We start from the raw sequence: 15,641 nt of genomic DNA, 5'->3' as shown, positions 1-15,641 counted from the left end.
ATAGACGCTTAGAGAGGAGAATGGCCACTCGAAGTGTCTTACTATCGGGATTATTGCATGTGAATAGGTGTGAATAAGTGAATAATGTTGATTATGTAAATGGGGTTCGGATCCTTGCTTAAAGTGTGTCTCTTGTATGACAGCCACATCTATCTTTGTTGCTATTAGATCTCTTAGCAACCTGGACCTATTCTCCGTGATATTTAGACCCTTAACATTAAGGGTCATACATTTAAGGCTATCCCTCATCGTCAAAGAGAAACAAGCAGTCTATAGGGTATTCCCAATGGTATTTTGAGGTGGAGAACCAAATTGCCCAAATGGGAACAGATGGGGAAGGATGATGGTGGGAAAGTGGGATGGGAAGGAGTATTGGGGTGTGGAAATATGCAAATGGTAATAACTTCTGAACTGAATATCTACATATAATGAACAAGTAAAATAGACCGCTCTGGAAAGACACGGAGGGCAGTGGCCCAATCATCCTGTCACGACTGAGTATAGCGTACCTGCTATCGTTGGCACTACTTGGAGGAAGGTGCAGAGTCTAACGTGCCCCTGGTGTTCACCAGGGAACCCCGCAAGGAGGTATGGACTCAACTGCAGGGAACACGCAGGTCGCGGTCCTTCCACGAGTCAGATAGCGAAGCACTAGAGAAGTGTCAGACAGGCCGGTTCGGCAATGGTGCGGGCAATGCAGGTACACAAGGAGAATTCTAAGGGGTGGTGAGTCAAGCCGGGTCGGTAACGTTCTGACAGCGAGGTACAAAAGGGAAATCCAAAAGAGTAGTCAAGGCAATCCGGGTCACAAGGGTCACAGGCAAACAGCAATAATCAGGAGGCAGGCAAAAGGTCAGGAGATGGGTAATCACAGGAATACACTAGAAACACAGGAGGACCTGAAACTCTGGCACAGGAGGTGGAATCCAAAGAGGTTTAAATAGTGCTGCTAGCCAATAGCCTCAGCACCTGTAGTGCTGTCATAGTCCCAGCGCCGTAGCACTTGTCATACTTTAGCGCCATAGCGCTACCTTCATGCAGCGTCCCGTTGCCTGGCAACGGGAACGCTTCCAGATCTGTAGCCGGGCAGCCGAGCGGAAGTGACGCTTCTGGTTGCTAGGCAACCAGACGTGCTATGCGGAAGGGCAGTCGTCCGCAGAGCGGCGCCTGATACATCCAGAAAGAACTTGTGCGGCCCATGGGTACTGGGGGGGGGGGGGGTCAGTGACAATGACAATTATACAATAATGCTTCTTGTGTACTGTTACATGAGTATGTGCTTATCGGAACAAACTTGAATAGAGGTCCGCTAAAGAAACAGTAAGGAGGACTTTTCAACATACGTCCGGGATGTCTTTATATTTTTCTTTCACAATTCTTCTGTAAGAGATCTAAGCATTCCCTGTTGTTGAAGCGTGTTATGAAAGATCCTGGAACACCTGAATTTCTGGGCCATTGAATTCGAAACCTTCTAGTCGCTGCAGTTTCCGCAAAATCTCATCCTTTTGTGTGAAATAATGTAACCAACAAATAACATCTCTGGGAGGTTCCGAAAGAACCCCTCATGGACGGAGCACCCTATGGGCTCTGTTAAAGGTAACACAGGTCTGCAAAAAAAAATTTTTGGACAGCTGTTTTGGTTTAGTTGACTGATTCTTACGTTTTTTGGTGCGATGAATTCAAAAATGACAGCCGTTTTGTCCTGGGACGTCAGGTTTTTGAACAAACGGGTGGTCATCGTTTAAAAAAATCTCAACGCAAATATTTTATTTACATGAAAAATATTAACTCATTTGCACAGGTGACGACAAAATTAACACCAGACTCAAGTAGATTGCTTGTGAAATCGTCTTTTTTTAAGCTCTAAACTTCTTTTTGAGCTTTTCCTCTTGTAGGTGGCTTCCGGAAGATCCCTGTACAACATCCAGCAGTAGTCGGCCATCATCGTAACACTCCATTTCCCTTGATACCTTATTTCCATTTCTTTTATATCTTGATGGAAACGTTCTCCCTGCTCTTCACTCACTGCTCCCAATTTTCAGGAAAATAGTCAAGGTGTGAGTTGAGAAAATGGACTTTTAAGCTCATGGAGCAACCAAGCTTGTGGAACGCTTTCAACATTGTTTCCACCATTTCCTTGTAATTTGGGTCCTTTTGGTTTCCAAAAAAGTTTTTTATGACCACAGTAAAGGCAACCCACGCTTATTTTTGAGTTGGAGTCATTGAACTGATGAAGTCTTTGTCGGATTTGAGTTTTCTAATATCCGGGCCAACAAAAACCCCCTCTTTCAGTTTTGCCTCCGTTAAACCTGGAAACTTGGATCCCAAGTACTTGAAGCATTCGCTATCTTTGGGAAGTGCCTTAACAAATTGCTTCATTAATCCTAATTTTATATGGAGTGGTGGTAATAAAACCTTCTCAGGGGGTACCAATGTATCTCTGAGAACATTCTTTTCACCAGCAACTAGACTTCTTGGTGGCCAATTTTTTTGCTTCCAGTGATTTTGTCGGTCTCTACTGTCCCATAAACATAGAAAACAAGGGTATTTGGTCTACCCAGCCTGTTGTCCCAGCAGCATACACAATACTTTTAAATCCCCACATACCAACCAGTTTTGGTTTTGATAACCCACTTTCTTGAGTACCACCTCCAAGTTCTCATAAGTCTCCTTCAAGTACACCAAATGAGCAACAGGAATGGACGCATAATGGCCACCATTGTGAAATAAAACTGCTTTTAAGCTTCTTTTGGAAGAGTCAATGAAAAGCCTCCATTCAGAAGAATCATACTGAATGTGGAAATGAGCCATCAATCCCTCTAAATCAGAGCAAAACACCAAATTGCCCTCATGAAAAAAGTAAGACAGAAAGTCTTTTCCCCCGACGTCTGTACCATGCAAAAGATGTACCTTCCATCAACAAATTTTTGCTTTTAAGTCTAGAACCAAGTAATTCAGCAGATTGCTTAGTTAGATCTAGGTCTCTCACCAAATCATTGAGTTCCTCTTGCGAGAAAAGTTTTGGTTCGTCAACTTCAACATCTGAAGAACTTGATCCATCTTCAGGCTGAGGTACAGTTCCATTCTCGTCAGGCCAATTGACTTCATCCAGGTTTGTAGGAGGGTCAGGCACAGGGATGTCTGGACCATGGGGAATGGGACGAATAGCAGAAGGAAGATTGGGATACGTGATGGTGCACTTCCACTTTGAATTGTACCCCTTTACATCACAGGAACAGAAATAACAATCATCGGTATCATTCTTTTGCTCGCACCACATCATAGGAATTCCAAATCGAAAAGCTTTTATCTTGCCTTTTGACCAATTACGAAGATCTTCGATGCACCGCGCACATACTTTGAGGAGCCCAAACTTTATCTTGGTCACCAAGTTTTAATTTAAAATAAACGAAATAAACTTTCTTAACAAAATCCGTAATATTCAACTGCTGCTTTTTACAATGAACTCTCCACATATAAAAAGAAACTGTCGGGCGAATTTACACACTTTCTTGGAGGCATTGCACTAATTTTGAACCACACAGACAATAGCAGGATGACGACTGAAATGAAATACAAGATTGTGGAGGAATCAGAGAACAAGTTAATGCATGAAAGAACATGTCCGGGCAGGCCCTAGCAAGCACACTCAACAATGCAGTGATCACCATCAGGACCAATAAACATGTATTTTCATGTTTTTGGGAGCACTGGCAGTGAAAATAAATTTGTTTTTCCATGTTCAGTTTTTTTCCCCAAGTATGATGAATTTGAAATTTAGCGATTTCCAGCTACCTGTTTGACCAAGGCACATTTCGATTGTGAAAAAACCTGACTTCCCATGAAAAAACGGTGGTCATTTTCGAATTCAGCGCACCAAAAAACATAAGAATCAGATAAAATTATGAAAACAGCTTTTTGGTTGCAGAGCTGTGTAATCATATTTTCCAGTGATTGCTCTAAGATTTAATTGAACACTTTTGTTAGTGCATCTACCAGACCTTGGGTGGGTATGTCCTCAGGCAAGCCTCTGATCCTTACATTGTTTCTGCGATCTCGATTGTCCGTGTTATCCATTTTGTAGTGAAACCACTGTAAGGCTTTTGCTTGGGTGGTCACTGTGGATAGTAATGTAGCAAAGCGTTCCTCATCTGCTTAACTGCTCTCTTCCAAAAACTACCAGCCGGTGGCCTAGGTTTGTGAGGTCAGCCTGGAAAGTGGTGACCTCATGGCGGAGCACCTACTTTAGCTTGGCCTCTAGAGTTTCAAAGTCTTTTTTAAAGGGTACCTCTTGTTTTGTTGGTAAGGTACGGAGCAGTTGCATGATCTGTGTTAGGTCTGGCTGATCTTTGGTTGGTGATGTCTCTGCAGCCTGTGTTCTCACTGGTTGAGACTCGGGCGTGGTTGGGTGAGAGGAACCAGGCCATATCGCTCGCTTCTGAAACTGTTGATGATTTCAAGAATGCACGCAGATCTGAGCATTGGGGAGTTCTTGTTGACTTTCTGGAGTCTTTCTTAGCAGATCCCTTCTTGTCTCTGCCCATCTGGGGCTCCGGATAGTACACTTAGTAGTTTGCAAAAAGCCGATCAACTTTCATCTGCAGTACATTATAAAATACATGAATTGTCACTGGTCACTTTCCCCATCTGTAGTCTAGGCAGCCACAATAATCATGAAGCGTCTAGGATTACATTGGTTTATGTAGCAGTTGGCTTGCCAGTCATGTGAAGCACTTTTGTGTATTCAACAAATCAAAGACTGGTGTAACTTAGAACTTCCTCTGATTGGATCTGGTAATACTAGAGCTGAGTGTGTTGATGAACCGATTATGTGTGGTTAGTCAATTAAAGGAAGCACATCAATGAGTTTAGCCATCAATGTGTAGAATCCGACCTCAATGCAAAGTCCCTTGAATTCCATAGTGATGTTTGTCAAGCAGCAGACCAGGATTGTCTTCTTGAAGCAATCAAGTATAAATGACATATATAGGTTAGGTCATCAAATGGCAATGAGTGTTATTTTGTATTACTTGTGTGACAATTGTTTCAACGGCCACAAGGTGTAAAGTCTGATTAATACAGGCTTTGCTTGAGATTGCTTGATGAAAATTAAACAGAAAGGAGTTGAAATACAAGTGTGGTATTTTACAGAGTGCAACGATGGTGAATGGTAAGCAGATGGCAGCAAGGCAACAAGGTACAACCACCACCAGCAACCAGATTTATAGAATTGTATTGTACAGATCGATTGGAGACACTTTATGTGAACGGGGATTAAAGCTAACTGAGGAGCACTGGCACAGCAAGGGATATTATGAGACCTCTGATGGGACCATCTAACCTCTCTCCTCCTGGGCAACACGACAGTACCTTTGTGTCCTACTCTGACTGCGTTCCGGTGGGTGCCAAAAGGAAAGTCTCACGCTGAATGTTTCTGCTCTGCACCTTAGTCTGGATTGATCCCTTGTGCGCTGATAAGTAGTCAAAGCGGCTCCAATCACTGCGGTAGCTGTAGTGCCATATCGGCCATCCACGCAGTGTTAAGAGCGTTTTGTCGCTATCCAATAACGATTGTCAAATCTCCATTTGTGTTTCCAACGCACAAAGATTTATTCTCAAAAAGTAGCAGAATATATTCAAGCGAAAAAATAATAAGTACAGCCGTTACTTATCGCAGGCGCTCTGGATCCAGTGAACAGTCATTCAGGTCTGAAGTCTGTGGTCAAGGTGACTGAACACTACATGAGAGCTACTGATTATATGCAAACAGAGATACAGTGAAACAATGCAGGTGGTATAGCTTGCTTCTATTGGTCCAGGCATCAGGAGGGTCCAGGGGGTTACACATCATAGGCTGATTCAATCTAAGGAATCCAAAGGTGGGGGTCTCTCCAGGGGATGAGCTCTGTTCTTCCCGCCAAACTGCTCTGTTCTTCCCGCCAAACTCCAATTACAATCAGTCCATTAGCATTTGACAGTTAATATCATATTAAAGGTTTATTCCCTAACATCAATAACTAGAGTATGCAATGTGCGATCTCTTCGCCGAATGCACTGAAGTGCTGCTGATGTAAAGGGGATTAATATGATATTAGACATGACACATTTCTTTTAACCTGAACCATATGTATCACTAATATGCATATAACTTATAATATTACACATAAACACTACTATATTTCGACATAAATAACTATGTGTTGCAACTACGATTAATGTGTACTATTTATAAATGTGTGTGTTGGTGCGAATGTATACTAAAGTGTAAAAACTGTTATTTCCATATGTTGCGGCTGGATACGCCCTTCCATGCTGTAGCGTGCTCTACGCATAATTTCAGACAAAGACGATCAAGTTTGCTCGATATCAATTGAAATGACTTTATCCAATTTGCTGACTTCGACAGCAGTGATCCGCAGCAGTCAGGGTTAAGCTTTCTCCTCCGGGCGCAGTTTGAAACGTATCATGGAGGGGTTCCTGCGAGGACTGTCCTTTACAGACAGTGATCTGAAGAGATTCTGTAATCAGGCCTCCCACATAACCGTGGCTTTCGTCAGGAGACGACCGCACCAGGATAGCGGCGGTATGGAGAAAGTCCGGTCTCCTTTGTCTGACACTCCAGGTAAGTTGGCATGATAACGCTGTGCTTTGGTGGGTTTATCAAGCAGGGTCCGCTGGCATACTTCCCTGGGGGGTATATTGTTCAGCCGGGCGCTTTTCGCACCAAGATTGTGGGGTCCGTTCTCTATAGTGATTTCAGGCCTCCTGGAACAGATTTATTAGAAATGTCGCTATTAGGCAAATAAGGAGATCGTCCACTATCAGTTATTGGTAGCTAGCAATCTGCCAAGGCTGGGAAAACCTGGATATTTGGGAGTTTCCAGTGAAGTCAAGACGAGCTCCTAGAAAACTTGTCCGGCCATCATTGCTGCAAAGCCACACCCCTCGACAAAAATATTTTAATAATTATGCACCAATACTCTCATTGACATTTGTATTACATGTCTAAATCCATAGGGATCTTCATTTCTTCAGCCATAGGGATTCTTATTTTTTATTCCAAAGCCATATTCTTTTCATTAGCCCACATGCATCATCTTCTCTTTAGTATTCAAATAATCATTGGAAAGAAAATAAAAGCCACTTAGTACACAGATAGACTTGCTCCACAAGGAGCCGTAACACACATGACATGCCTGGTAGCACCTGTGTGTATATCAGGACAGCCCAAGCAGCACTGCCAGCAAAGGGACAGCGACCAGGGAGGGAAACCATGGAGCAGGGTCACTAAAGTAAGAGGGTAGCGGTGTAGAAGGTCTCCAGGTGTGAATCCCCTTTACAGGAGCTGCCGCCTCCTCCCTGCACTGAGCGAGAAGATCGTCCTCTGGAGCTGAGCTGGAGAAATCTGTGCACCATATTCCCAGAGGGGGCTGTCCATGGATGGCTGCGGGCACCACTTGTCACCTCTGTACTGCGGGATGGAGAACACACTCACCCCTAAGAGAGCGGAAGTCTCCAATGTGTTACAGAGGAGTAGCCTGGCTGTATAAGCATGGCGGTAATCCAGGATTGAACAGTATAGATATTATATATTATTAGTATAAGGTATCTGGGCTGTATAAGTATTACAGTAATGTGGGATATAACAGTATAGGTAATATATATTATTAGTATAAGGTATCTGGGCTGTATAAGCTTGGCGGTAATCCAGGATATAACAGTATAGATAATATATATTATTAGTATAAGGTATCTGGGCTGTATAAGCATGGCGGTAATCCAGGATATAACAGTATAGATATTATATATTATTAGTATAAGGTATCTGGGCTGTATAAGTATTACAGTAATGTGGGATATAACAGTATAGGTAATATATATTATTAGTATAAGGTATCTGGGCTGTATAAGCATGGCGGTAATCCAGGATATAACAGTATAGATAATATATATTATTAGTATAAGGTATCTGGGCTGTATAAGCATGGCGGTAATCCAGGATATAACAGTATAGATATTATATATTATTAGTATAAGGTATCTGGGCTGTATAAGTATTACAGTAATGTGGGATATAACAGTATAGATATTATATATTATTAGTATAAGGTATCTGGGCTGTATAAGCATTACAGTAATGTGGGATATAACAGTATAGGTAATATATATTATTAGTATAAGGTATCTGGGCTGTATAAGTATGGCGGTAATCCAGGATAGAACAGTATAGATATTATGTATTATTAGTATAAGGTATCTGGGCTGTATAAGCATTACAGTAATGTGGTCTATAACAGTATAGATAATATATATTATTAGTATAAGGTATTTGGGCTGTAGAAATATGCTGGTAATGTCAGTATAAAGCTGTGCAGTATAATATGATGTCAGTACTCCCTGCACCACATCTGTGAGGCTATATATTATATTATATATTATATTATCTATATGTTATAAAACATATTTTAAGAATAAAACGAACTATTCCATGAAACCACGCCTACTGGCAAGAATAGACACGCCCCTTTTGAACAGCTGACTTCCACAGACGATGATGCCGCTCTGTCTCCGGTTACACACAGCGGCGGCCATTTTGTCGAAGCCTCTGGAGCTCAACATGACAGGGACAAGGCACAGACCGGAAGTACTTCCGGGTGAGAAGTGAGTGAGATACAGCGGAGACCTCGAGTTTATGTGTCTGGCAGCAGGTAATGATATTTATTATTACAGTACAGGTGGAGCAGACTCTGGTGCCGTGTTATTATTATACAGGTGGAGCAGACTCTGGTGCCGTGTTATTATTACAGTACAGGTGGAGCAGACTCTGGTGCCATGTTATTATTATACAGGTGGAGCAGACTCTGGTGCCGTGTTATTATTACAGTACAGGTGGAGCAGACTCTGGTGCCGTGTTATTATTATACAGGTGGAGCAGACTCTGGTGCCGTGTTATTATTATACAGGTGGAGCAGACTCTGGTGCCGTGCTATTATTATACAGGTGGAGCAGACTCTGGTGCCGTGCTATTATTATACAGGTGGAGCAGACTCTGGTGCCGTGTTATTATTATACAGGTGGAGCAGACTCCGGTGCTGTGTTATTATTATACAGGTGGAGCAGATTCTGGTGCTGTGTTGTTATTACAGTACAGGTGGAGCAGACTCTGGTGTCATGTTATTATTATACAGTGGGAGCAGACTCTGGTGCTGTGTTATTATTACAGTACAGGTGGAGCAGACTCTGGTGCCATGTTATTATTATACAGGTGGAGCAGACTCTGGTGCCGTGTTATTATTATACAGGGGGAGCAGACTCTGGTGCCGTGTTATTATTATACAGGTGGAGCAGACTCTGGTGCCGTGTTATTATTATACAGGTGGAGCAGACTCTGGTGCCATGTTATTATTATACAGGTGGAGCAGACTCTGGTGCCATGTTATTATTATACAGGTGGAGCAGACTCTGGTGCCGTGTTATTATTATACAGGGGGAGCAGACTCTGGTGCCGTGTTATTATTATACAGGGGGAGCAGACTCTGGTGCTGTGTTATTATTATACAGGTGGAGCAGACTCCGGTGCTGTGTTATTATTATACAGGTGGAGCAGACTCTGGTGCTGTGTTATTATTATACAGGTGGAGCAGACTCCGGTGCTGTGTTATTATTATACAGGTGGAGCAGACTCCGGTGCTGTGTTATTATTATACAGGTGGAGCAGACTCCGGTGCTGTGTTATTATTATACAGGTGGAGCAGACTCTGGTGCCGTGTTATTATTATACAGGTGGAGCAGACTCTGGTGCAGTGTTATTATTATACAGGTGGAGCAGACTCTGGTGCTGTGTTATTATTACAGTACAGGTGGAGCAGACTCTGGTGCCATGTTATTATCATACAGGTGGAGCAGACTGGCGCCGTGTTATTATTATACAGGTGGAGCAGACTCTGGTGCCGTGTTATTATTATACAGGTGGAGCAGACTCTGGTGCCGTGTTATTATTATACAGGTGGAGCAGACTCTGGTGCTATGCTATTATTATACAGGTGGAGCAGACTCTGGTGCCATGTTATTATACAGGGGGAGCAGACTCTGGTGCCATGTTATTATTATACATGTGGAGCAGACTCAGGTGCCGTGTTATTATTATACAGGTGGAGCAGACTCCGGTGCCATGTTGTTATTATTATACAGGGGGAGCAGACTCCGGTGTCATGTTATTATACAGATGGAGCAGACTCTGGTGCCATGTTATTATTATACAGGTGGAGCAGACTCTGGTGCTGTGTTATTATTATACAGGTGGAGCAGACTCAGGTGCCGTGTTATTATTATACAGGTGGAGCCGACTCTGGTGCTGTGTTGTTATTATACAGGTGGAGCAGACTCTGGTGCTGTGTTATTATTATACAGGTGGAGTAGACTCTGGTGCTGTGTTATTATTATACAGGTGGAGCATACTCTGGTGCTGTGTTATTATTATACCGGTGGAGCCGACTCTGGTGCTGTGTTATTATTATACAGATAGAGCGGACTCTGGTGCTGTGTTATTATTATACAGGGGGAGCAGACTCTGGTGCCGTGTAATTTTTATACATGTGGAGCAGACTCCGGTGCTGTGTTATTATTATACAGATGGAGCAGACTCTGGTGCCATGCTATTATTATATAGATGGAGCAGACTCCAGTGTGTGTTATTATTCTACAGGTGGAGCAGACCCTGGTGCCGTGTTGTTATTATACATGTGGAGAAGAGTCTAGTAATGTATCTTTGTATGTGTGAGATTGTACAGAATGGTAGAGGACCTCATTATGTGCAGTTTAATGTAATAACAGAGATTGTGATGGATTCCAAAGCTACAGAAGGACATGAACTCCCATAGTCTCTGTGGAGATTGTCTCACAGCATATTGATGCTCAACTACAACATATTGCTGTTAGTCTGCAACATCAGATGGATCCTGAAAAGGGAACTATTCTGTATTACTCCCATTACCATTTTCATGAATAATGCAGCTAATTCCAACCAGTGACCATCAGAGGCCACCTTTGCTTTCTTCATCTTAAAAAGGACTTTTCTTTACTGCACCTGTGTTACAGCACCCGGATCTTTCTTAACCCTTTTTAGAGGTGGATTATTTCTCCGTTGTGGGTAGGACTGATATTATCTCAGTGCATCAAAGATGGGTTGCGTTGTCAGTTTTACTTTTTGCAACAAACCTCCCAAAATTTTACCTGTGGATAAACAGAGAGCGCACAGTGGCCACCCAAAACGTAGGTATTATAATGAACCTGTCTCTGTATGTCTGACAAATGTCTTCTTTCACGAGTGCACCCAGCTGATAGCCCCTTTCCATAAGTCGCTTCTTGTATTGAAGATCCTACTTAGATGCTCTGTGACATTTGAGCATGAGTTCAGACACTTGGTGATGATGTCAGGCACTTCTCTATTTAAACCCACTCAGTCTGTTCTCTGGTACTTGAACAAAAGGTTGTGTTAGTGTTTGTTGTTCTTTGACATTAATATCTGACTTTCTCATGGCATTAATTCATGTGTGATTACATCTGTATATTGGCCATAATTGGAGGGTCTGTGAACCAGTGAAGGGGTCTGCTCTTTATGCTGAGTTTTTCTCTCTTCAATACACAGGATTACACCATAGTGAAGAAAAAATCTGGTGAGTGTGAGGCACCCAGCAGCCATCCCCGTGTGTCAGGAGGACTGAGCAGGACCCAGAGCCCCATCACGGTGCCTCCACCTCACTCACTGATACATGAGAGAAACAATGACCAGAGGATTCTAGAACTCACCAACAAGATCATTCAGCTGCTGACTGGAGAGGTGACTGCTGGGAATGGGACATTATACAGTAACACCAGGGGATGTGTCTGGGTGATGACTGTATCATTGTGTGTGTCAGGTTCCTATAAGGTGTGAGGATGTCACTGTCTATTTCTCCATGTAGGAGTGGGAGTATCTAGAAGGACACAAGGATCTGTACAAGGACGTGATGATGGAGAATCACCAGCCCCTCACATCACTGGGTAAGAGGATACTTGAATTCCTTGTAAAGGAGAAAGCAGTTGTGATGGCCACCTATATACACATCATCTTACAATCATATAAACAATGTATTCAGTCACTGTGTGTTTTTTTCAGATGGATCCAGTAACAGAGATACCCCAGAGAGATGTCCGCATCCTCTATATTCACAGGATCACACAGCGGAAACTCACAATATCCTACAGGACTATCAGGTAGATGGAATTGAGAGTCTCATCTAAACATCACTAAAACATCAAAGTGACTTTATCCTACACTAATAATTTTCTATTTATTCCTAATTAATTAAATTAGACATTATTGATTATTGTTCTTTTTATTGTTTTGCGGCTCATTTAGGGTTGTGACCTGATGGATATGAAAGTAGAAGATACAATCAGAGAAGAAGAGACGTATGTGAGGGGTGATCAGCAGTGTAAGGAGGAGGAAATCCCTACAGATATCAGCATAGGTGAGTAATAAACAATAAAGTCAGAAAAGAGTTACATTCTCTTTTGTAGGACCCATCAAAATAATCATATACACACAGGGCCTGATTCAGAGTTAGACGAACACCCGTTTGTGTAATGTATCATCGCGACTGTCATTTATTGTAAAAGAGAGAGCAGTTATGAGGGTCACCTAGATACACATCATCTGATAATCAGATATAAACAATGTGTTCAGTCACTGTGTGTTTCCTACAGATGGATCCAGCAACAGAAATACCCCAGAGAGATGTCCCTGTCTGCTTTATTCTCAGGACTGTATAGAGGGGAATCCCAGTATCCCACAGGATTATCAGGTAATTGGGCATCAAGTAAAATAATTGTGCGTTTCACCAAATACCAAATGACACTGAACTATATTATCTGTATATAAGTTGTGTGGATCTTATACACTGATGTTCTTTTATTTAATCACGGTTCGTTAAATAAGACATGTTGTTACTCTTGATCAGTCCGGATTCACCCGTTCCTGTAGTTACTCACCATATGTTTTCATGTACTGTTTCCTCCCTGGCTGGTTTTCACTCACTGTAGCACTACATAATTGTGATTGCCTTGTATTTTTATTTTTATTTAATTTTTAGATTTATTTTATTGTTCTTGCCTTACAGTTTTACTTTATTTAGTCTTAATATTTGATTCGTTTCACTACGGTTTGCCTTTTGCTACTCAATAGCATCATCACCATTTATTTATATAGCGCCACTGATTCCGCAGCGCTGTACGGAGAACTCATTTACATCAGTCCCTGCCCCATTGGAGCTTACAGTCTAAATTCCCTAACACACACACACGCACACACAGACAGACAAGGGTCAATTTTGATAGCAGTCAGTTAACCTACTATTATGTTTTTGGAGTGTTGGAGGAAATCCACGCAAACACGGGGAGAACATACAAACTCCTCACAGATAAGGCTATGGTTGGGAATTGAACTCAAGACCCCAGTGCTGTGAGGCAGAAGTGCTAACCACTAAGCCACCGTGATTCCCTACTCCTCATCTCTCTTACACTTTGACCACCCCTCTTCCTTCCCTTGTCTCATGGACTCTCACCATGCTGCCTTGTTTCTGTCCTATACCCATCCTCTCCCCTAGCCCCGTCCCAACTTTAAAACTCTCCTATCCCCTCTTCCCACTCTGATCTGCCCTGATCAGGCTTCCACTCTCTATAGCCACTTCCTCACCACTGCCCTGGATGCTGTCGCCCCTACATCTTAATTCCTCATCCCTGACACTCCAAAATCACCCGCTTTCTTCAGAAGTGCACTCTCGCTGCTGAATGCTTCTGGAGGAAATCTCGCTTCCTGACTGACTTTCTTCATTTTAAATTTATCCGCTCCTCCTACTGCTCTGCCCTCTCTCTCCCTAAACAATCTTTCCTTAAGTCCATCATTTCTTCTCAGTCCTTTAATCCTCGCCTTCATTGTCACATTAAATCCCCACTCCTCCTGCCCAGCTCTCCCTCTCAGCTACTGACTTCGCCATTTTTTTCTCCTCCAAAACTGAGGCCATCAGACTCAAAATCTCCTCTTCCCCTCCCTCTCCTGCCACCTTCATTGCTTCACCTACCTCCTACAACCAACTCTGTTGCTCCTTCCGCCTTACTTCGGGTGAAGAAGTTCACTCCCTTATTCTTTCCCCTCCCCCGTCTACCTACTTTGATCCCATCCCCTCTGGCCTCCTTCGTTCTCTCTCCTCGATTGCCTGCTCTTACCTAGCACCTCTTCAACCTGTCACTCTCCTTAGTCATCATACCCTCCAAATTTAAACATGCCCTTATCTCTCCCATCCTCAAAAAACACAATCTCGATCCCACCTCACTTGCTAATTAATGCCCCATTTCACTTCTCCCTTATGCTTCTAAATTACTTGAGCAACCGCCTCACCAGACACCTCTTGGACAATTCCCTCCTCGACCCCTCCACTCCACCAAAACTGCCCTGGAAAAGGTACTATTGATCTTCTATCAGCTAAATCCAAGGGATACTTCTCCCTACTCATCCTCCTGGATCTCGCCGCAGGCTTTGACACTGTGGACCACCCCCTCCTGTTGCAAAGGCTTCTCTCTCTCTGCCCCTCTTGCTTTGTCCTCACCTGGTTCACCTCATACCTCGCTAACAGTTCCTTGTCTGTATCCACGTCTAGTTCTTCCTCCCCCAGGGCTCAGTTCTTGGCTCTCTATTCTCTTCGCTCTATGCTACCTCCCTGGGTGCTCTCATCTCTTCCTTCGGTCTTCAGTATCACTTTTATGCTAATTACATTCAACTCTACATCTCTTCTCCTGATGTTTCCTCCAGCCTCTTCTCTCGTGTATCTGACTGCCTCTCCGCCATCTCCTCTTGGATGTCCTCATGCTTTCTCAAAATGAACATTGCTAAAACTGAACTCATTGTCTTCCCTCCTTCTAGACCAGGCCTGTCCAACCTGCGGCCCTCCAGGTGTTGTGAAACTACAAGCCCCAGCATGCTTTGCCAGTAGACAACCTGTTGATAGCTGGAAGTGCATGCTGGGACTTGTAGTTTCACAACATCTGGAGGGCCGCAGGTTGGACAGGCCTGTTCTAGACTCTCATCCCACCTTGACCTCTCTATCTCTGTTAACAACCCCGCCATCTCCTCTTTGCCCCAACTCTGCTGCATGGGCCTCATCTTTGACTCCTCCCTCTCTTTTTCCCCCCACATTCAATCCCTTGCCCAATCCTGTTTCTTCCAACTGCGTAACATCGCCCGCATCCGCACACTTCCTCTATCGGGAGACTATTTTATTATATCTCTATCATCGATGCACTCATCATCGACCATCTTGATTACTGATTACCTTCTACTCACCGGCCTCCCCCGCTCCCACCTCGACCCCCTTTGTTCTGTAGTCATTGCGGTTGCAAGACTTATCTTCCTTTCACGCTGCTCCTCCTCTGTTTCCCATCTCTGCCCCGCCTTACACTGGCTCCCCTTCCCCTACAGAATCCTTGTCAAACTCCTCGGCCTCACCTACAAAGCTCTCTCCCATTCAATTGCCCCCTATATCTCTAACCTTCTCTACATTCACACTCCCTCCTGCTCCCTGCGCTCGGCCAATGACCGTCGCCTT

General features: G+C 43.4%; 1 protein-coding gene across 22 annotated transcripts in view; it reads left to right on the top strand.

Moving 5' to 3' along the window:
- The window catches only part of LOC142159778 (uncharacterized), a 627,000-nt gene that overhangs the window by 555,503 nt on the left and 55,856 nt on the right, over positions 1 to 15,641 (top strand). For 17 of the 22 annotated variants that reach the window (XM_075214494.1, XM_075214475.1, XM_075214471.1 and 14 more), the window contains 3 exons: positions 12,158 to 12,255; positions 12,401 to 12,512; positions 12,748 to 12,845. The exons of 2 other annotated variants lie outside the window; for them this stretch is intronic. In XM_075214494.1, the coding sequence (XP_075070595.1) occupies positions 12,158 to 12,255; positions 12,401 to 12,512; positions 12,748 to 12,845 (308 nt within the window). Of the gene's footprint in view, positions 1 to 8,653; positions 8,709 to 11,647; positions 12,043 to 12,157; positions 12,256 to 12,400; positions 12,513 to 12,747; positions 12,846 to 15,641 lie in introns of those variants that run through there. 3 more of the 22 variants (XM_075214489.1, XM_075214473.1, XM_075214490.1) reach the window with 3 other exon arrangements.

This window comes from Mixophyes fleayi, chromosome 6, assembly GCF_038048845.1.
Source record: "Mixophyes fleayi isolate aMixFle1 chromosome 6, aMixFle1.hap1, whole genome shotgun sequence".
Lineage (NCBI taxonomy): Eukaryota > Metazoa > Chordata > Amphibia > Anura > Limnodynastidae > Mixophyes > Mixophyes fleayi.
Note: the sequence above shows the minus strand (reverse complement) of the source record. Positions and strands in the feature narration are given on the sequence as shown.